The sequence below is a fragment of the Sinocyclocheilus anshuiensis genome, unplaced genomic scaffold (assembly GCF_001515605.1).
Source record: "Sinocyclocheilus anshuiensis isolate Anshui unplaced genomic scaffold, SAMN03320099.WGS_v1.1 scaffold324, whole genome shotgun sequence".
Classification (NCBI taxonomy): domain Eukaryota; kingdom Metazoa; phylum Chordata; class Actinopteri; order Cypriniformes; family Cyprinidae; genus Sinocyclocheilus; species Sinocyclocheilus anshuiensis.
This window is the reverse complement of record NW_015554081.1, coordinates 182,360-205,087: the sequence shown is the minus strand read 5'-3', so window position 1 is coordinate 205,087 and position 22,728 is coordinate 182,360. Positions and strand designations below refer to the sequence as shown.

The window sequence follows — 22,728 nt, the reverse complement described above, 5'->3', positions numbered from 1 at the left end:
TCCTTGCGGAACACCACAGGAGAGGTGTGCTACTGAAGAAGTATGTTTTCCAATACATACAGAGAACTTCCTATTGGTTAAATATGACCGAAACCATTTTAAAACATACAGGTGCATCTCAATGAATTAGAATGTCATGGAAAAGTTCTCAGTCTGTGTGCATTGAATTTATTTAATACACGAGTTTCACAATTTGAGTTGAATTACTGAAATAAATGAACTTTTCCACGACATTCTAATTTATTGAGATGCACCTGTAATTTTCCAATCGAGAAATTAAAATTTTATGATCGACCATATCAAATGCTGAACTGAGATCTAAAAGGACCAAATCTAAAGATTTTTCTTTAGAACGCTTACTAAAATTATTTAAATACTCGGTCGCCGTGATTTTGCCAAGTAAGCCATGTTCCTGGATCAACATCTTTTTTGATCCTGGATCAACATTACTGTCCAAAAATATAGACTAAACCCAATCCCTACCCCTAAACCTAACCCTACCCATAATTTATTCCTAAAATCAGTGTGAAATGATAGCTCATTTACAAGGGTGTAGAAGCACCTAACCCTGATCGTAAGCCTAAAACAGATATTTCCTGAATAGTTATCCCTCAATTCTGATTGGTTGATTGAAATGTTGTTCCAGGATTAACAAGGATGTCGATCCAGGAACATGTTGAACTTGGTGAAATCACGGTCACCGAAATACTCATCAGCATTATATTCTAAAGTCCGAAACTCGTCCAATGACGATTCAACTGCCGTATATGCAGCCGCAAAATCCTCACAGGCTGTCGGAGAAAAATAACGAGACCATCGGGCCTGGGCAGGAACTTTACTAGATATGCGTGGAAGAGTAGTAGCGAATATCACAGATTTGTGATCAGAAAAGCCAGTGTCATTAATCTCCAAGTTCGTAATAGAGAAACCATGCGAGAAAACCAGATCCAAGGTATGACCTTGATTATGCGTCAGACCTCGCACCCATTGAGAGAAGCTAAACGAGTCCATAAGATTGCAAAAGTCCTTGGATAATGGTTTACCAGGGCAACAAACATGAATGTTAAAATCACACAATAATAAAATCATTTCATACATTGTAGCAACATTCCCAAAAAACTCTGCAAATTAATTCAAAAAAGCTTTGTTAAGCTGTGGAGGTCGATAGACAACTGCACACAGTACTGGATTTACCAAGTCCATTAAGAATAATTGAACCTCAAAACTTATTTATGTATTTAACGATTCATTTATATATTTCAACATTTATTTAATGAATTAATGTTGAGTAATTTGGCCCTCCATAATATAAAATATTTATATTTAAATTTATATTTAATTATAAATATATTTAATTATATATATATATATATATAGTATATATACTAGTAGATTGCATTAATATAAAATATGGTTTTTGGTTATATAATAAAATAAACTTTAAATTTATATGTTCTTCCTTATTTTATAAAGAGTTTTTATTTCTCTTTCCTCTCTCTTTTCTCTTAGGACACAAGATGAAATTCCTGTCCAAAAAATGAAAACTAGCCATGTAGCATGCGTATGTTATACTTGCTCTCACCACATTGTCTGACCCAAAACAGACCAGCAGGATGGGATACGGCGACCTGAGGACCAAAGGCGATGGAAAACACTGTACACTCCATTCTAGTTCCCCAAACCACACAGACCTTAAAGGACTTTATTGAAACCCATAACAGAAGCGGCCATGTACAGTTCTTTCTCTCATTTTCTACATTTTTAAGAGATAGAGTACAACTTCTTCTGAAGAAGAAACGGGAGGCTATGAATTAATTTATATTCTTTCTAGAAATAATAAGACCTTTATGACTTCCTCTGTAAAACTTTATATGTTTCCCTTAAAGTCAAAATTATGTTGTTAGTTTGTCATAGTCTATTTATCGTAGTACGTTACAGACTCATGACCGTCGACTGCTTCGGGTTTCCGAGAAAACACCGCCACTGTGATTGAATGAAGTTTTGTTCTGTGTTTAAAACGGTGGGGGCGGGGGAATCTAGAATCTTGGAACTGCAGGATCGGAACGGTTCTAGAATTATTATTACAGAAAAGGTTCTTGACCAAAACCAGAACTAAGTTGGAGTTTGTTCTCTGTCTTAAGTGCATTGCAGGAACACCACTAGTTACTTTGAACTTGATTTTTGTAAGTGTGCTTAATAAACAGAGTTTAATAAGATTTTATCTGGATTGTTTTCTTCTGAGTAGTCCTTGCCAGATCACCTGAATTCAATTCTAGCTCAATTCTAGAGTCTTGGATGTGGCGTCACCATCATGTACTTTGTTTGCTGGATGTTACAGGCATCTTTCTGCACACGATGTCCCATGAGCATTGGATTCAGATGTTCCTCCAAGCCTCCTAACCTTTGGACTTTAGGTGCAGGTTTGTTTGTGGCCTGTAGAGGGCTCCAAAATCTGTTGGGCACAAAACAACATGTCTGATCTGAGAAACTCCAGTGTGGAAAACAAAAAAGGTGGTCCCATTGCTTTAACACCAGGAAATATGGACACTTTCCAAACAAAAACAGCTTTTCCATGTTTTTTATTTTATTTTTTATTCTTAGGAGTAGTGTGTAAATATCTTAATAAATTAATTTGGCATTAATTGAGTACCATGGTATATATCAAAATACCATCTGATGTCATGACTGTACTTTTCTGCAATTATCTAAATGAGTGTTTACCCCTAAAAAGACAAGCAGTGTTAGTATACTCTAAAAAATGCTGGGTTATTTCAACCCAACTTTGGGTCAAATATGGACTAACCCAACCGTTGGGTTACATTTTTACATTACATTTTTAACCTTTTTTAAAAACACATTAAGTAGACATAAATACTATTTTTAATATATGTGAAACGTCTTTATATTATTATTTTAGGTAGTACTTAATACAAAGAATGTGTGAGGGGTCTTGACACTGTTTCAGGATTCTTTTCCAGGACTTTTAGGACACAGCTGTCTCTCATACTGACCAGAACAATGTGAATCCCTCTGGATCCGGGCTTATTTCCTTTTCTCTCCACACCAAGACTGCTCCTTTTTCCTTTTCAGAGCCGGGACCTCCCCTCACACCTCCCTCCTCCCTCCCTCCCCCCTCCTCTCCTGTCCGCTCCTCGCGTTATACTGCAGCCAATTCCTGAAATTCCAGCCTTCCTCGCGCGCTTCCAGTCACTCAGGCAGATTTTACCCTTAAACACTTCATTTTCCCTACTGTTCCTTCTGACAGGTAAGAATTGTATTTATTTACAGATTTCATAGTGGCATTTGTTTGTACAGTTATTTAAAAATCTAAATCTTTATGTAAAGTAGCTACAAGAACTAGTAGAGCTGTACTGATCTTCTCCTCACATACACGATATTTCAGAACAGCCGCGAAACGAGCTCATGGAAGTGGTTATTCTGACGAAATGTGATGTAATAATGGAATATTTGGAATTGTTGGAATTTTTCCCGAATTCCTGCGTTCTTTTTTTCTGCTCCACCGGAGCGACTTCCTGCGTAACGGCCGGAAACTTTCTGAGGAACTTCAATCGCGTCAGGCGCGCGGTGCGTCTCAGTTCGTTAATTATTGCAATTATCGCGATTAGAAACTTAAACTTTAAGAAGGTGTTTTCCTTCATGTAAACCAATTTAAAACGTTTGAAAAATGTATATAATATAAAAAAATTATAAGAATACAATGAAAGTGTCTACTTAATAATTGTGGAAACTAGTATTATTGTTATTATTATTATTATTATTATTGTTGATCATCTTGTCTGTTTTGTTTTAAGATAAAAAAAAAAACAATATATATAAAAAAAATGATTTTTGAGTTATTTTAATCCAGTGTTCATTTAGCCTATGTATTTCTTTAGCCAGACCATTGCTATTAAATATTACTGTTATTCATTTCAAAATTACAAATTATTTTCTTATTTTAATGTGTAGGTTTTCACTTTACAGTGCTTTTGAGTTTTACAGATTATTTGTTTGTTTGTTTGTTTGTTTACACTACAAGTCAAAGGTTTGCGCACACTTCTTTTTATTCTGACTATTTTTCACATGGTCAAATAATAGTAAAGTGATAAAAACTATATATATTTGATATCTAGACATTCATCAGCTGACTACATGAAGTTCATCATGGGATGCTTTTAAACACTATATCGAAGGAGTTTTGTCAAGAAATTCCTATGCACAATTTGCATTTATAAACAAATTTAATGTTTAATAATATAAATCTTTAAAGTTCTCAAATTAATTAATTTGTTTACCAGCCACACTCTTCCAAGGTTCTCAAGTTGGTTAAATGTCTATAGCGGTGAATGCAAATGACAACAAATATAATGTTTGCATTTTTTTATTTGCTTCAGTAACAAAACAAAATATTTAAATTTCACAAACAGTTATGTAACACATTGAATAAAACAATATACTCTTCTTGTAAAATATACTCTAATATAATCTTTATTTACACTTTGAAAAGTGATTTTTTTGCAGTGTAGATTTATGTTGTTAATAACGGTGTAAACATGTCATCACTGTCTGTGAAAAAGGGTCAATTAGTTGACCAATGAATGATCCAAAGTCAGTCTAAACTGATCAAAATGGCAATTTGAAGCGCAGTGGTCTGCTCTATGTCAGCTGGCCTCATGGGTAAATATTTTGAGTGTTGGGGTGAGGAGTCAGTGCCCTGCGTGTTCTGCGTCCCGGGGGACGGAATATTCTACTGGAACAACAGGTGGAATGGGGCCGGTGCCCACCTGCTTTCTGCGGCAGGGGGGGAAGGGATATTGTGTTATTTTAATAAAAAGCATCAGGGGCACATTATTAAATGCTGCATCTGTGTGAAGGTTTCATTAGAGCTCCGTAAAGTTGCGTTTAGTTGGAGCGTCTTCACACTTGGGCTCTGTCTGCATCTGTTTTCTTCTCTAGAGTTCAGTTTGCTGCCTTTTTCCGTTTGGTTTTTACCTTGATTATTGAGTAACAAAGGTTTTACCTTCTAACGTCACGGGACATAGAAAACTATTCTGAGTTTATATATCACAATTTTGACTTTTTTATTACAATTCATAAACTTGAAATTTAAACTTGAAAATTTAAAATTTAAAATTTAATACCAGATTTGCGAGATACTAACTCTGAATTTTGAGATATAAACTCAAAATGATGAGATAAAAGGCCAGAATTGAAAGATACAAACGCAGAATTGCAAGATAAAAACAAAATTGTGAGATATAAACCCAAAATTGAGATATAAATGCAAAATTACAAAATGTAAACTCAGAATTGCAAGATATAAACAGAATAGCAAAATATAAACTCAGAATTGCGAGATATAAACCCCAAATTATGTGATACAAACTCAGAATTGCAAGATATAAAACCTAAAATTATGAGATATAAACTCAGAATTCTGTGATAAAACCCAAAATTACGAGATAGAAACTTGGAATTCTACAATAAAACCCAAAATTACAAGAAACTCAGAATTTCACAATATAAACAAAGAATTACAAGATATCAAAGCAGAATGGCAAAATATAAATTCTGAATTGCAAAATAAACTCAGAATTATGATATAAACCCAAAATTCCGAGATATAAACTTAAAATTGTAAGATATAAGCTCAGAATTCCGAAATAAAACCCCAAAATTACAAGATATAAACTCCAAATTTCACAATATAAACAAAGAATTGCAAGATATAAAACAAAAATTTATGAGATATAAACTCAGAATTCTACGATAAAACCCAAAATTACGAGATAAAAACTCAGAATTGAGAGAAACCCAAAATTACAAGAAACTCAGAATTTCACAATATAAACAAAGAATTACAAGATATCAAAGCAGAATGGCAAAATACAAACTCTGAATTGCAAAATAAACTCAGAATTACTAGATATAAGCCCAGAATTTTGCATTATAAACTCAGAATAAACTCAGAATTGCTCAATATAAACCTAGTATCACAAGATATAAACTTTTTGCGAAAAATAAACTCATAATTTCCAGATGTAAATTCACAATTTTGAGGAATTGTGAGATAACTTTCTCACAATTCACATCTACTCACTTTTTGACATCGACAAACTTGTTTTCACGTGAATTTTTTTTAAAATTCCATGGCAGAAACTAGCTTCTATATTGTATTGTGTTGTGATCAGTATTTGTGTTTTTCTCAGTTAAAGCAAATGGGGAACGTTTGATTGTAGGATGTTGCCATAGAACGCTCTAGATTTGATCTGACAGTATGTCATGTGTCTGACTGAAATCACTGTGCATGTGTGTGTGTGTGTGTGTGAATATCTGCTTTCATGTGTGTATTGTGTTACTGAGATTAGGAATTGTGCTTGAGTTAAACACACACAGCAGCTTCTCAAAGTTAATCCTGGATTTCAACAGCTCATATACAACACAAACATATAAAAGAGACTTTTTATCATTTGTGTATTATGTACACAGAGCTGATTGATAATAGATATTAAGGAAAACCAACCAGAAGTACTGTGTTACTACCATTTGGCGGGACCATGGTACAGCAATGGTAATACTTTAATATATGCCATGGTACTACCATGGTACATGTCTGAGAAACTATGGTAGCACCATTGTACATTTGTTTAGTGCAGTAAATCTGTAACATATCTGCATTTTTGCCGTTAAAATAATGTTGTATTTGCATTGCTGCAGCGTTAGCCACATTTAAGCTTAAAGGCAGTTGTGTTGTTTTAGTGCTGTGCTATTATCACGTTAACACAGCGTTATTAGAGACGTTCTCACTCTGTGTGTCAGGAACTCTTGATCAGAGCTGACCAGCTCCTGCGGCTACAACACCACTGTTAAACATTATGAGCTTTAAATTAATGTACGGCCCATAGCTAATATCCAGTGTGTGTGTGTGTGTGTGTGTGTGTGTGGGTGGGTTCACAGCGACTCTCAGTTTTACATTCCAGCTCTGATTAAAGTGGATTTTGTTGTGTGTCTATGTGTGTTTATGTTTGTTTATATGGTGTGTTTTTGTATGTGAGTTACACACACATGTGAATGTACTGTATATCTATGTCTTTGTGTGAGTTCAGCCTTGTGTTTTTACCAAGCCTGTATGACTTTTTTTCTTCTGCGGAACACAAAGAAGACATTTTAAAGAACACTGGGAACCGAAAAACATTGAACCGCTATTGGCTTTCATTGAATGGACAAAAAAAACAAAACACTGAGACATTTCTCAAAATGTCATTTTTTTCTTCTGTTCTCCACAGAGGAAAGACAATCATACAGGTTTGGAACAACATGAGGATAAATAACTGATGTCATAATTTTAATTTTTGGATAAACTATCCCTTTAATTTTCCCTAAAACCTTTACTGTTGTGTGCATATATAAATACATATAAACACGTGATAAACTAAAGCAATAACCCACCAAGGGTTTTGTGATTTTACCACAGTTAAGGGGTTTTCTTAACCACAATATAAAAACCTAAAAAATATCAAAAAATCACTTTAATGCATGGTGCATAAAATGGCAACAACAGCAAAATGATAAAAAATGCAACATCCAGCAAAAAAAATAAAAAATCAGAAAGTGCCGGTATTGTTAGTTTTGTCTAAAACTATTACAAATCATGTTAGGTAATTAAAATAAATCTGAATAAAATTTAATAAATAAATAAATACATACATACATACATACATACATATTACATGAAATACTTAAACATAAATGTAAATTAGAAATGTTGCTTTGGCAACTAACTCAAATAAAATTAAAGTTTTAAAAATAAAAAAAAATAAAAACTTAATAGAAATATTTTTAGAAAAAAATAATAATGTCAAAAGCACATAACAAAATTATTAAAATTGAAAACCTGTATGAAAACTTAAAATATAAAAATAAAAGCTGTGTGAAGCTACATTTTTAGATTTTCAGAAAGTGCTGGTATTGTTAGTGTTGACTAAAACTATTAAAAATCATGTTAGGTAATTAAAATAAATCTGAATGAAAATAAATAAATAAATAACATGAAATACCTAAACATCAATGAAAATGAGAAATGTTACCTTGGCAAACTAACTTAAATAAAATTTAAGTTTTAAAAATTAAAACTTAGAAATATTTTTTGAATGTCAAAAGCATATAACAAAATTATTAAAACTGAAAACTTGTATGAAACCTGAAAATATAAAAATAAAAGCTCATTCAAGATATTAATAAATACTTTAATAATAATACTAAAATAACACTGACTCTTTGGTCCACACATTTTTTCTCCATTTTGGCTTTACATATGCTTAAATAAACCTCATGTAAATACAGTCAAGTTTGCTGTTGTTTTTTTTGTAGTTATTAGTGCTCCATTGCAGGTTATAAATGCATGCAGTGAGTCTGTTTCACATGTTTACACACTTCTCCAAAAAGTGTGTAAACATGTGAAATGGTGCAATAATTTGTTTTTGGACTCAGTTCTGCATCAAGAATTAGTTTCATTAAGAAACTCGAGGGCGTTTGGTCTGATCTGTGACTTTTGTACAGGAAGTCGAGCTCAGAGGAAAACAGGGTGATTGAGTCAGACGCGAGCATGACGCACTGTTGCTCAGTGGCTCTAATCTTCCTGTACACACACACTCACAAACACCACAATTCCCAGAATTCCAGCAGAAAACATACATTTGTGTGTAATACTAATCATTTACATTGATCTCTCCTCAAGTTGTGTTCTTATGAATTCATAAAGTCTGAAGTTTGAATAGCAAAGAGTGTGCGTTTTGTTCTGAGGTACCCCTGATCAGGTCCATTTGATGCGGCCCTCTTAAAATAGCCCTCTCTGGCTGCATGCCGCTTCTCATTGCGGTTACATGTCTGCAGATGCGGTGTCACTCTGTGTCTCCTCCTAATGTGATTTCGGAACCAAGGCGCTTTTTCCAAGTAGGATTATGGAGTCTGGGGAGCGTTGTGATGACTAGGGGTAGTCTCACTCACGCCGTGATGATACCCGTCTGGAACCCTGCCGACAACATCGCTGTGCTACAACTCAATATAGCAACATTTGCAATAGCAGTGGCTAATCTGGATGATGTAATAGCAAATAGTGTGTTTTATTTCCATTGAATGGTCCACCCAGGAATAGTTCACCCAAAAATGAGTATTTGCTTAAAACTTACTCACCCTCAGGCCATCCAAGATTAGGGTAAGTTTCTTTCTTCATCAGATTTGGAGAAATGTAGCATTACATCACTTGCTCACCAATGGAATTGAATGGGTGCCGTCAGAATGAGAGTCCAAACAGCTGATAAAAACATCACAATAATCCACAAGTAATCCACACCACTCCAGTCCATCAGTTAATGTCTGGTGAAGCCAAAACCTGTGTGTTTGTAAGAAACAAATCCATCATTAAAGCATTTTAACTTCATTATATTCTTTCTCCAGTGAAAATGTAGTCTTATCTGAATCAGGAGAGAAATATGCACAAATCAAGCAGGATTTACAAGTGAAAACAGTCCAAAACATTTCTAAATTTGGGTTGATTTAAATGTGAGAGAGCAACAGGAGATGATTTTTTCAGTGGAGGAAGTGTTATCACAAGCAACGTTGTTAAGGTTTATTGGGAAAATTGTGACTCTTCAGACCACGTCTCACAAAATTTACTTAGCGAATATTTAACATTCAACACCAGTTTACCAATAAATCGTAATAAACTTGCTTGCGAAGACAACAAACAGGAAGTAAGGAATTATCTTGGCAAGGATTTAATGTATTAACACAAATCTTTTTATGCATCATCAATATATGGCCATGAGAGTATCGCGAAAATGTGTTGACAGTGCCACCTACTGATCTAAAAGTTATAAAGCTATAATTGTCCATTAATTTTAGCTATATTTTAACCACTGTGAGTGCGATGAACAAATCAAACTGTTCAGCCTTCCAGTGCATGTAATTGCTGATTGCAGCTATATTTTCATTGAATTTTACTGCGTTTCCATATCATCTGAGCCATTTAATCCAATGCAACTCTAACTAAGTTTACTCTCTTCCATAGGATTGAGCACCTGCCCTGTTTCAGACCTGCAAAAGCCCGTCTTTTACTCGCCAGGGCCGTTTCCAGAGCCTCAGCCGGCCCATCAGTATCTGCTAGGGCGTTTTGCTCTCCACCACCACCCTGTCGTCCGAGTGGGTATCAGCGTCCTCTCCGGGGGGCGCTAGCGAGGAGCTGAGCGAGGGATTGGATAAGCCTCTGGAGAACGATGCGGAGGGCGTGTGGAGTCCGGACATCGAGCAGAGCTTTCATGAGGCGCTGGCCATCTATCCGCCCTGCGGCCGACGCAAGATCATTCTCTCCGATGAGGGCAAGATGTACGGTATGCCTCTTCCCTTCTGCCTCTGTGCATTTGCTTTTGCAGAGTAAAAATATTCATGTGGTTTCCTAAACATCTGTTACTCACACAAAACTATTGTATGACTTAATTATAATATTATAATCTATCTATCTATCTATCTATCCATCCATCCATCCATCCATCCATCCATCTAGTATCTATCTAATCTTATTTACTCTATGCACTTACCTTAAACTGCTGAATGGTACTGCATCGTTGTTTTAAAATATAATTAAAAATGAAACAGTTATGCTAAATTAATACTTCACAATATTACAGTTTATCTGTATATCAAATGAATGCAGCCTTGGTAAGCATTAGATATTTTGAAGTTAGAAAAGTGTATACCAATGTCATATGGAACTTTAGAGACAGTCCCTAGATTTGCGAATATCAAATGCCGGGAAATGACACCTCTGGCCATTCCGTTGGGTCGTTTGTAAAGTCACAGATACTGTACGGACAATACGGCTCAGTTTTTCTATGTATCTTGCTCTGCTGAACGGCAAAAGTGACTTTACTAGGCTATACTGGATTTACACCATGCATTTCCTGTCAGCGGGAAAGCCGCGCCCCCAGCTATCACAAGACCCATAACCCACCAAGGGTTTTGTGATTTTACCACAGTTAAGGGGTTTTCTTAACCACAATATAAAAACCTAAAAAATATCAAAAAATCACTTTAATGCATGGTGCATAAAATGGCAACAACAGCAAAATGATAAAAAATGCAACATCCAGCAAAAAAAATAAAAAATCAGAAAGTGCCGGTATTGTTAGTTTTGTCTAAAACTATTACAAATCATGTTAGGTAATTAAAATAAATCTGAATAAAATTTAATAAATAAATAAATACATACATACATACATACATACATATTACATGAAATACTTAAACATAAATGTAAATTAGAAATGTTGCTTTGGCAACTAACTCAAATAAAATTAAAGTTTTAAAAATAAAAAAAAATAAAAACTTAATAGAAATATTTTTAGAAAAAAATAATAATGTCAAAAGCACATAACAAAATTATTAAAATTGAAAACCTGTATGAAAACTTAAAATATAAAAATAAAAGCTGTGTGAAGCTACATTTTTAGATTTTCAGAAAGTGCTGGTATTGTTAGTGTTGACTAAAACTATTAAAAATCATGTTAGGTAATTAAAATAAATCTGAATGAAAATAAATAAATAAATAACATGAAATACCTAAACATCAATGAAAATGAGAAATGTTACCTTGGCAAACTAACTTAAATAAAATTTAAGTTTTAAAAATTAAAACTTAGAAATATTTTTTGAATGTCAAAAGCATATAACAAAATTATTAAAACTGAAAACTTGTATGAAACCTGAAAATATAAAAATAAAAGCTCATTCAAGATATTAATAAATACTTTAATAATAATACTAAAATAACACTGACTCTTTGGTCCACACATTTTTTCTCCATTTTGGCTTTACATATGCTTAAATAAACCTCATGTAAATACAGTCAAGTTTGCTGTTGTTTTTTTTGTAGTTATTAGTGCTCCATTGCAGGTTATAAATGCATGCAGTGAGTCTGTTTCACATGTTTACACACTTCTCCAAAAAGTGTGTAAACATGTGAAATGGTGCAATAATTCGTTTTTGGACTCAGTTCTGCATCAAGAATTAGTTTCATTAAGAAACTCGAGGGCGTTTGGTCTGATCTGTGACTTTTGTACAGGAAGTCGAGCTCAGAGGAAAACGGGGTGATTGAGTCAGACGCGAGCATGACGCACTGTTGCTCAGTGGCTCTAATCTTCCTGTACACACACACTCACAAACACCACAATTCCCAGAATTCCAGCAGAAAACATACATTTGTGTGTAATACTAATCATTTACATTGATCTCTCCTCAAGTTGTGTTCTTATGAATTCATAAAGTCTGAAGTTTGAATAGCAAAGAGTGTGCGTTTTGTTCTGAGGTACCCCTGATCAGGTCCATTTGATGCGGCCCTCTTAAAATAGCCCTCTCTGGCTGCATGCCGCTTCTCATTGCGGTTACATGTCTGCAGATGCGGTGTCACTCTGTGTCTCCTCCTAATGTGATTTCGGAACCAAGGCGCTTTTTCCAAGTAGGATTATGGAGTCTGGGGAGCGTTGTGATGACTAGGGGTAGTCTCACTCACGCCGTGATGATACCCGTCTGGAACCCTGCCGACAACATCGCTGTGCTACAACTCAATATAGCAACATTTGCAATAGCAGTGGCTAATCTGGATGATGTAATAGCAAATAGTGAGTTTTATTTCCATTGTATGGTCCACACAGGAATAGTTCACCCAAAAATGAGTATTTGCTTAAAACTTACTCACCCTCAGGCCATCCAAGATTAGGGTAAGTTTCTTTCTTCATCAGATTTGGAGAAATGTAGCATTACATCACTTGCTCACCAATGGAATTGAATGGGTGCCGTCAGAATGAGAGTCCAAACAGCTGATAAAAACATCACAATAATCCACAAGTAATCCACACCACTCCAGTCCATCAGTTAATGTCTGGTGAAGCCAAAACCTGTGTGTTTGTAAGAAACAAATCCATCATTAAAGCATTTTAACTTCATTATATTCTTTCTCCAGTGAAAATGTAGTCTTATCTGAATCAGGAGAGAAATATGCACAAATCAAGCAGGATTTACAAGTGAAAACAGTCCAAAACATTTCTAAATTTGGGTTGATTTAAATGTGAGAGAGCAACAGGAGATGATTTTTTCAGTGGAGGAAGTGTTATCACAAGCAACGTTGTTAAGGTTTATTGGGAAAATTGTGACTCTTCAGACCACGTCTCACAAAATTTACTTAGCGAATATTTAACATTCAACACCAGTTTACCAATAAATCGTAATAAACTTGCTTGCGAAGACAACAAACAGGAAGTAAGGAATTATCTTGGCAAGGATTTAATGTATTAACACAAATCTTTTTATGCATCATCAATATATGGCCATGAGAGTATCGCGAAAATGTGTTGACAGTGCCACCTACTGATCTAAAAGTTATAAAGCTATAATTGTCCATTAATTTTAGCTATATTTTAACCACTGTGAGTGCGATGAACAAATCAAACTGTTCAGCCTTCCAGTGCATGTAATTGCTGATTGCAGCTATATTTTCATTGAATTTTACTGCGTTTCCATATCATCTGAGCCATTTAATCCAATGCAACTCTAACTAAGTTTACTCTCTTCCATAGGATTGAGCACCTGCCCTGTTTCAGACCTGCAAAAGCCCGTCTTTTACTCGCCAGGGCCGTTTCCAGAGCCTCAGCCGGCCCATCAGTATCTGCTAGGGCGTTTTGCTCTCCACCACCACCCTGTCGTCCGAGTGGGTATCAGCGTCCTCTCCGGGGGGCGCTAGCGAGGAGCTGAGCGAGGGATTGGATAAGCCTCTGGAGAACGATGCGGAGGGCGTGTGGAGTCCGGACATCGAGCAGAGCTTTCATGAGGCGCTGGCCATCTATCCGCCCTGCGGCCGACGCAAGATCATTCTCTCCGATGAGGGCAAGATGTACGGTATGCCTCTTCCCTTCTGCCTCTGTGCATTTGCTTTTGCAGAGTAAAAATATTCATGTGGTTTCCTAAACATCTGTTACTCACACAAAACTATTGTATGACTTAATTATAATATTATAATCTATCTATCTATCTATCTATCACTACATACACCATTAAGGCAAATCAAAAAACATGTTTTCACATCTTTGCAAATTTATTAAAAATAAACAACTTAAATGATTCCATTGCATAAGTATTCATACCCGTATCTGGGAGAGTTGAAATTTCACTCAGGATATGAATGTTTCCAAAGCAATCAATTGGACAAACAAAAACTGATTTTTCATACTTCCACCAAAAACCATATTCACCAATTTATCAAGGCTATGTGTTTGAGTTTATTGCATCATCTATGCCTCTTAATTCAGGTTTCTGCTAAAGCATCTTGTGATTTACTTGCAACCCATCTAATACCATAGATATCTGTACAGTCAGACAGACTTGGAGGGAATCTTTTGAATCATTTAATAGTTTCGTGAACCAAATACAAGAACATAACGCAACACAACATAACACAAGCCTGAACCACACAATTTGGTCATAATCAATCATATTACGAAATGCATACAACAGAAACAGCAGCTCTTGATGCAAACGGTGCTTTTTGTTGCAAAGATTGTGAATTATTTCAATTTGTTTTGCAATCGCAATAAATAGCCAAGCCAATGTGTGTTTTTACTATAAATGTCTGTTGCATCGTCTGTCTGATCCAGACCTGTTGCTGGTAAGAAATGACCCGATGATGGGCCGGTGCGGCTTTGATATGGACCGAGCGTTGGGAGAGAAGGAAAGCGAGAGGATGTGCGTGTCTGTCATCTTCCGATCAGCTGTGAAACTTTAGAAAGCTTCTTAAAGCAATATCGCAGCAGAGGGTTAAGGCAGGTGGCGAGGGAGGGTCGTGGGGGGCATCTGGGGTGGATCTATCAGCCCCGAGGGCTGGGGCCGGTAGTTTGGGAGCGGCAAAGCGCGTACGGAATGGCACGCCATTGGTGTTCAGAGCCCCGAGTTCAAGGCAGAGAGGGTGTAACCCGACACGAGAATGGACGTTTACCCTTTGAGTATGTGCGACAGAGAGGGACAAATAAACACAAAGGGGGAGGGGGGGTGACGGAGTGGTGCGGTTTGCACCTGTTTCTGCGGCCCCCGCTCTCGACCCCGAAGTGTGTGTGTTGCCTTTCAGTTCACCTCCAGCTGCCTCTCCTCAAACACACAGACACGACTGGATTTACAGCACACGAGGAGAGAGAGAGAGACAGACAGACAGACAGACAGAGAGAGAGAGGCCTCCCTCCTGATGGTGTTAACACTGGGATTACATCGAGCTCAGTATCAGCCACTATCAGCTCAGACAAATCACTCGTCACACCTATCCATCAATACTCATCACCTCTCTAACCAGTCAAGCTGTTAAAGGAACAGATCACAAGACAGACATCACAGTCAAAACATTTAAATTTGGGACTCACAAAAAGCTATCGTAGGACTTCCGATGATGTGCGCCTAAGTCATGGTTACTGCATTGATGGTTTCACTTTATTTAATTTTTTATTATTAATGTAATAAATTATTTATTACAATTATTTTATTATAAATTCATTGTTATTATTATATCAATTGATTAATTAATAATTTAATAATAAATATATAAATAATATATTAATAAATATAAATATATGAATAAAGAAATTAATTTAAAGTTTTATTATACACACAAATTTTATTATAATATTTTAAAATAATATTTTAAATGAATGTAAAAATATTTACTCAAAATTTTCTTTAATCCCACAAAGCCAGCTTTTGAATAAATAAAGCTTTTTATATTTATGTTATATATTTATTTTTATTATATATTTCATGAGTATTCATTATGTTTTTGTCCTATTGGCTTGCATTACTATAAAAAGTGCTTTTATGGGGGAATGGCAGTGAAAGTTCATAGTTCATTTTAATAATTCAATTTATTAATTCTAAAATAATTAAAAAAAAAAAAGTAAATACACTTTTTAACAAATCTTTCTTTTATTGTTTTAACCATTTTTTTTAAATGTAGTTAACAAAATAAATCAGTTTGGTCACACTTTATTTTAAGGTGCAATTTTTGCCATTAAGAAACCATTGACTTTTGCCTCAATAAACTCCTAATTTTCTGCTTATTAATAGTAAGGTAGCTGTTAAGTTTAGGTATATGGTCATGCAGAATATGTGCTTTATAAGCACTTTATAAGCATTAATAATGGGCATGCTAATAAATAACTAGTTAATAGTGAGAATTGGTCCCTATACTAAAGTGCTACCATCATTTTTAATTGAAAAGTAAACATGGGCATATTTAAAACTATTTATTTAATTAATGTTTTAAAAGATTAGTATGTTTATGGAAATGAAATTTTCTTAGAAAATATTTCCATGAAAGAAAGTACAGGTTTGGAACAACCAAATTTTTATGACCAAATCGTTTATTAACTATTTGTTTAATTGCTAAAAGCTGACTCTGAACCAGTCGTCTTTTCATGAATATTTAATGAGGTGAGCACTGATGCAGTTTTTGATTGGTTGTCTGTTGCTAAACATTTTACTGTAACATTCAAGCACCATATTGTTGGTCTAAAACACTGCTGGTTTAAGATGTTGTTAGCCCAGGGTTAAAGGGTTAGTTCACCCACCTACTCCCATTATAATGCTTGGAAGAGCCAGGACAATTTTTAATATAACTCCGACTGGATTCGTCTGAAAGTAGAAAGTCATACACACCTAGGATGCCTTGAGGGTGAGTAAAACATGGGCTAGTTTTCATTTTTGGGTGAACTAACCCTTTGAGGTCAGTGCAAAACGTTTGAATGATTCTAGATTCAATGAAGGCTGTAAAAATGAGTTCTTTGACACTAAAGGTGCATTTCTGTGCTTCTATCTATTTTTGCTGTGTTCCTGAGGTCAGCTTTATAAATCCTGAGCTCAGAGAAACCTCAACCCAACAGTGTTTGTCTAAAATCAGATAGAGCTTCATTCATACCCCAGCAATTTCAGACAATCACGCAAATAGCGACAATCTACATGCAGTGCTGAGCGCTTAAAGAATGACGAGAATTCCCACAATGCACTCGTGACCCTTTTCCAGAGGTTCCACCGACATCTTCTACTGGTATTTGTGTTGTGTTTGTGTGGAAACTCACTGGCCGTTACGTGTGTGAGTCATTACCCAGCTAAGTGCACCAGCGTCGCTTAGATTGTTTGGTTTTTGGTGCGCTGGGTGAAACTTCAACAGGCTTTGCCAAAGAAAACATTTCTTGCTTTGGTCGTCACTGTACCGTAATGCATTCACTCTCCCGACCCGTAAAATTACACACAGCCGCTGAAAGGAAATACATTTGCCATGGTTTAATGGCTCCCCAGCATCCCGTCGCAAGATAAGTACCCACATAATGGAGTGCTTCTCCACCTGTTCAGAAGTTGTTGAAAAAAACAGCACTTGTCATTAAATGCACATTTTTCTGTGGTTGTGGAGGAATATGGGACGGATGCTGAAGGATGGAAAACCCCAGCTGTGTGAGGCTGAGAAATCACATTTCAGACTGCATGACAGATAACATTTTTGCATTTTGGCTTACAAGTTGTGGGTCTGTGAGGATGCAAAGTCAACTTGTTTTATTTGTTAGGCTGAAAATGCACATCATGCTCTCTCTGATGAAAACAGATCAAACTAAACTTTATGAAAGTCTCTTCTGCTCACCAAAGCTGCATTTATTTCACCAAAAATACAGTAAAATTACTAATATTGTAAAATATTATTACGATTTAAGTAAGTATTTTCTATGTGAATATATTGTAAAATGTAATTTATTCCTGTGATGCAAAGCTGAATTTTCAGCATCATTACTCCAGTCTTCAGTCACATGATCCTTCAGAAATCATTTTAATATACTGATTTGCTGCTCAAGAAACATTTCTGATTACTATTAATCAGATAGAAACTGTGATACACTTTTTTTATTTATTAAAGTTTTTCCTTTAATAAATAAATAAAAAAAACAAAATAAATAAAACTGAAATCTAATGAAACTACAAATAGATAGATAGATAGATAGATAGATAGATAGATAGATAGATAAATAAATAAAACTGATTTGATTAATTTATTAATAAATAAAACTAGTAGTGAGAATGGGAAAAATGCTTAACTGTCATGACAATAATATAAATATTAATAAAATTAAAGTAAAAAATATACTACTTAATTAAACAAATAATTATTAATAAATTAATTTAAAAAAATAATACCCCCCCCCAAAAAAACATTTGTTTGTAAGATTCACACAGATTAGTCATAATCTACGGAATTTGAGATAAAACATTTTTGTTCAGTCACGTGTATAAAATTTCTTAGCATATGGTACAACTTTTTTAATATACCTTTTTTTAAATTAATATTTTATTTTAAAATATGACTTGGACATTTGTGACCCTGGAGCACAAAAGCAGTGTTAAGTCGCTGGGGTATATTTGTAGCAATAGCCAACAATACATTGTATGGGTCAAAATTATCATTTTTTCTTTTATGCCAAAAATCATTAGAATATTAAGTAAAGATCATGTTCCATGAAGATATTTTGTAAATTTCTTACCGTAAATATATCAAAACTTAATTTTTGATTAGTAATATGCATTGCTAAGAACTTCATTTGGACAACTTTAAAGGAGATTTTCTCAATATTTAGATTTATTTGCACCCTCAGATTCCAGATTTTCAAATAGTTATATCTCGGTCAAATATTGTCCTATCCTAACAAACCATACATCAATGGAAAGCTTATTTATTCATATTCTTATTTCAGATGATGTATAAATCTCAATTTCAAGTGCTCCAGGGTCACATTTGTTTGTAAGATTTACTAATCTGCAGAAATTGGGTGGTGTGGGGTTGAGGGAAATCGGTTTTGTGTATAAAATATCTTAACATTTGGCAGTCCTATGAAATAATGGAGCAAGAAGGAAAATAATTGTCAGTGTTACTTCAGGTTTATTTAAGTCAATTGCATTGCATTGCTTGTAGCTTTCCATACAGTGTTTAATGCACATTTTGGCAGATGTAGTTGGCTTTTCAGAAGGTACATCTTTGCACCTTATATACCCATAAAAGATGCCTATTAATACCTGAAGTGTACATATTAGTTCCTAAATTGTATATTTTACATACATTTTAAAAGATGGACACAGAAAATTCATGTTGTGTGCAGTAAACAGAAGACATACTGCAGAAACAACTATTCCAGACACACAGGAGTGTATTGAGATGTACTGATGCAGACGTTCATTAGCTGCCTCATGTCAAACAGATGGAAAAAGCCAGCCGTCCCTCACATAGGCTTGATTTTTCACAGGCCCGTTAGAGGTTCGTTTATGTCTGAGCTCTCTAATGAGTCAGTGTGTTTTGCTCATTCTCTCTCTTTGTTTTGCTGAGGTCGCGGTGGGGCCCTTCAGAGGTCACGAGTGCAACTCGGCTTTCACTCTGTGTGATTTGAGGCGCACACTTCAAGGAAGAATATGAGCGTTACTACTTAGTCTTAAAGGTCTTGCATGTCTGTCTGTCTGTCTTTCATCATTTACTCATCCTCGTGTCTTTCCAAACCCATATTATGTTCCTATTTGTTATATGAGCAGCACTTTTCCATGAGATCACAACGTACGTTATTTTGATTGCTTTTTGTGAACAGGTGCACATTAAACATGTGCTGTTATTGACTAAAAATATTTAGTCTCATTTGAAATCAGTTTAATTTGAATATTCACTAAAAAGAATATAGCTCATATGTCATTTGTTCTTGAATCGGACTGCACTTGTCGAGCTGTAGCCTATGTTTTTGGTTCACTAAAAAGAACCGACTCATGAGAGTCATTAGTTTGTGAATCAAACTACATTGGTCACACTGTATGTTTGATTCACTAGAAAGAACCTGGTTAAAAGAGTCATTTGTTCATGAATCAGACTACACTGGTTGTGCTGATTGTTTTTGATTCACTAAAAAGAACCAGCTCATAAGAATCATTTAAGAGAATCGGACTGCACTCGTCGAGTTGTAGCCTATGTTTTTGATTCACTAAAAAGAACCGATTCATGAGAGTCATTAGTTTAAAAATCAAATTACTGTGGTCACACTGTATGTTTGATTCACTAAAAAGAACCTGGTTAAAAGAGTCATCCAGATCTCCTTTATACTATTTTGGTTTTTTTTTTTAACCAGTGTGAAGAATTGTCTAACATTATTTATTTTATTTTATTTTATTATTTTTTTATTCTTTCATTTGGAGTGTACAATATCAGAATATCAGATCAGTGGTTTAAATTGTTATCCATTCTTTGTACTTGTACTATTTTGGTACTATAAAAATATTTTATACACAAACACACAGTCTGCAGTGAAATCTCGCTCTGACTACACATTCACCAATCTTAAATGTTGACATGCGTCCCGACCCTCAGGAGACCGTCTGCTGCACAGATGTGCCCTGTCTCTATCTGTCTGTCTCTCTATCAGTCTCTCTCCTAGATGTTTGAGAACCTGACAGTGCAGAATGAGGCAATGAGAGTCATTTTCTCAGGAGAAACATCTAAGAAGCAGAAAACTTCATCGAAAGTCTCCATTTGCTCTCTGTATAGTCTTGGAGAAACAATTGAGATATATGATTTTTTGATATTCTTTCCTATAGGCCTGTCGTGTAATGTGTACAAGCCTTGTAATGTGTGTGTGTGTGTGTTAGTTGTTTATTGAGCAGACGCTGAAGGACTCACAGATCAGGAATGACTGGAATGTGAAGAGGAGGAGAAAGAGAGAGAGAGAGAGAGAGAGCAAGAGAGGTTAAGTGGGAGGTTATGGATTTATGAGGTCGTTGTGGGAGCTGCTGTACTTTTGCGTGACACCAGCTTTGTTTCGGCCCCTTGCGGACCCTTAGGGTGGACAATGCTTGTGTGTGAAGGTGTCAGGTGACCGTGGCTCAGTTTTCACTTTTGTGGCATTGATATGAATGACCCCTCTGTAGCTCCGCCCCATGAACACAATGACCCCGCACAGGGGCCTAATACATAACTCTGTTTTTGATTTTAGTGTGCCTTATTTTCTTGACTAAAACTGTTCATGAAGCACAATAAAACAAAAACAGTGTGTATTTTTGTACACTTTTCTGATTTATTTAGTAGGCTAATATAGCCAATAGTGATAGTCAATGTAAAATGAGCAAATGGAAGAAGCAGATGAACACAAAACAACATAAAGTTAAAGAAGGTAAACATTATCATTCAACTGAACTGAGCATGTTTTAAACCTTATATGTCCCTGCTCCGCACATGCATTAAATGTACATGAAGCGCACGGCGTATTTGAATTATTTCAACAAAATAAAATGGAGCAATAACACATTTTTGTGTTTGCTGAAGTGTTGTTTGCTTGTTGCAGGTCATTGCCAGGTTGTTTCCATGTTGCTGCGATGGCTCTGTGTGGTTTAAGTGCATTGCTATGCGGTTAGTAGAGTCACGTGGTTAATGCTTTTTAGTACAAAGCTATGCGTTGCTAGGGTACTCTACGTAGTTTTAGGGCGTTGCTATTTGTCATCATCAAGATGACATTAGAAGATAGTGGAAAATCTTCACACATACACACGCGTGTAGCTCAAAGTGAGATCTCACACGATGCCTTTGAGAAGCTCTTGAAGCTAAAAACATGCCAGGCATCGTCATCGACTTTTATTGGCTGTCAGAAATGCTTGTCTCTTCTTTAATAAGAAGAGATCTCAACAATGTCTCAAACATTTCTCATCAAATGGTCTCACAATCATTTTAGAGCTTTATACTCTTACTGGATGACTAGTGACTCAGTTGTATCTGTTTTTATTTCTCCAAAGGAGTTTTAGGAGAAACATCTGAGAGGAGAAAGTCTCCTAAATAGCAACATCTGACCCTCTCATGCATCACAAGGTCATTTTCTCCATAAAACAGCCACAAGGTGTTTTTCGTTGGGTAAGAGGGCATTTAGGGGTTCTGTACTAGTGTGTGCTAGTAACCGGAGTCTGGCCGGATGAACGAGCCCAGTGATTTATGGGAAGCGTAAAGGCATATTCTATAAACATTGACACACAGACCAGCTGCTGCTCCTCTCTACGCCAGGCCATCAGTGCTGCGGTGGTTGTCGACTGTGTTGTGTCGGCACCCTTTTTCATTCGTCCAACGTGACCCGTCTTGTCAGCAAAAGCATCGCTGCAAAAAAGATGAACACTCATGTAGGGGAGGGCGGTATGATTTGCATCACTGTGCCCGATCGAAAACCCTGAAAGATAAGATCTCACAGCCTTGCTTTCACATTTACAAATGCAGTTACGTCGAGCACAGGATCCTGTTGGATAACTTCCCCAGCACACATGTGAATGACTTGCTCCGTCGTGCCACTGCAGCCGATGAAGACGTGTGTTTGTGTCGGTAAACATTCTTACTTTAGCTATGTACTTAAACTCACTGTCAACACACTTCATGCCTCAGTCCACCATGTGTTCAACAACATCAGTCCTGCAACAAACACAGGTCATGTATGATCTGCTTATCACATGAGATGAGTTGCAGGCTCAAGGTTAGAAAAATAGAGTAGAACATTTTTTGTTTATTTTTAATGTTTATTAAATATATAAAACACACACATATATATACAGTGGTGGTCAAAATGATTAGAACACTAGTATTTTCAGCAGCGAAAAATG

The 22,728-nt window shown here is 35.6% G+C and overlaps 2 protein-coding genes across 2 annotated transcripts in view; both read left to right on the top strand.

Moving 5' to 3' along the window:
- The window catches only part of LOC107669049 (DENN domain-containing protein 2A-like), a 36,992-nt gene extending 34,837 nt beyond the window's left edge, over positions 1 to 2,155 (top strand). Inside the window, exon 20 of the mRNA XM_016461148.1 lies at positions 1,510 to 2,155. Coding sequence (XP_016316634.1) covers positions 1,510 to 1,541 — 32 coding nt within the window. The 3' untranslated portion in view covers positions 1,542 to 2,155. The remainder of the gene's footprint in view (positions 1 to 1,509) is intronic.
- Positions 2,156 to 12,571: 10,416 nt separating this feature from the next.
- Positions 12,572 to 22,728, top strand: part of LOC107669037 (transcriptional enhancer factor TEF-3-like) — a 33,922-nt gene continuing 23,765 nt past the window's right edge. Inside the window, exons 1-2 of the mRNA XM_016461137.1 lie at positions 12,572 to 12,661; positions 13,725 to 13,947. Of these exons, the coding sequence (XP_016316623.1) occupies positions 12,572 to 12,661; positions 13,725 to 13,947 (313 nt within the window). The remainder of the gene's footprint in view (positions 12,662 to 13,724; positions 13,948 to 22,728) is intronic.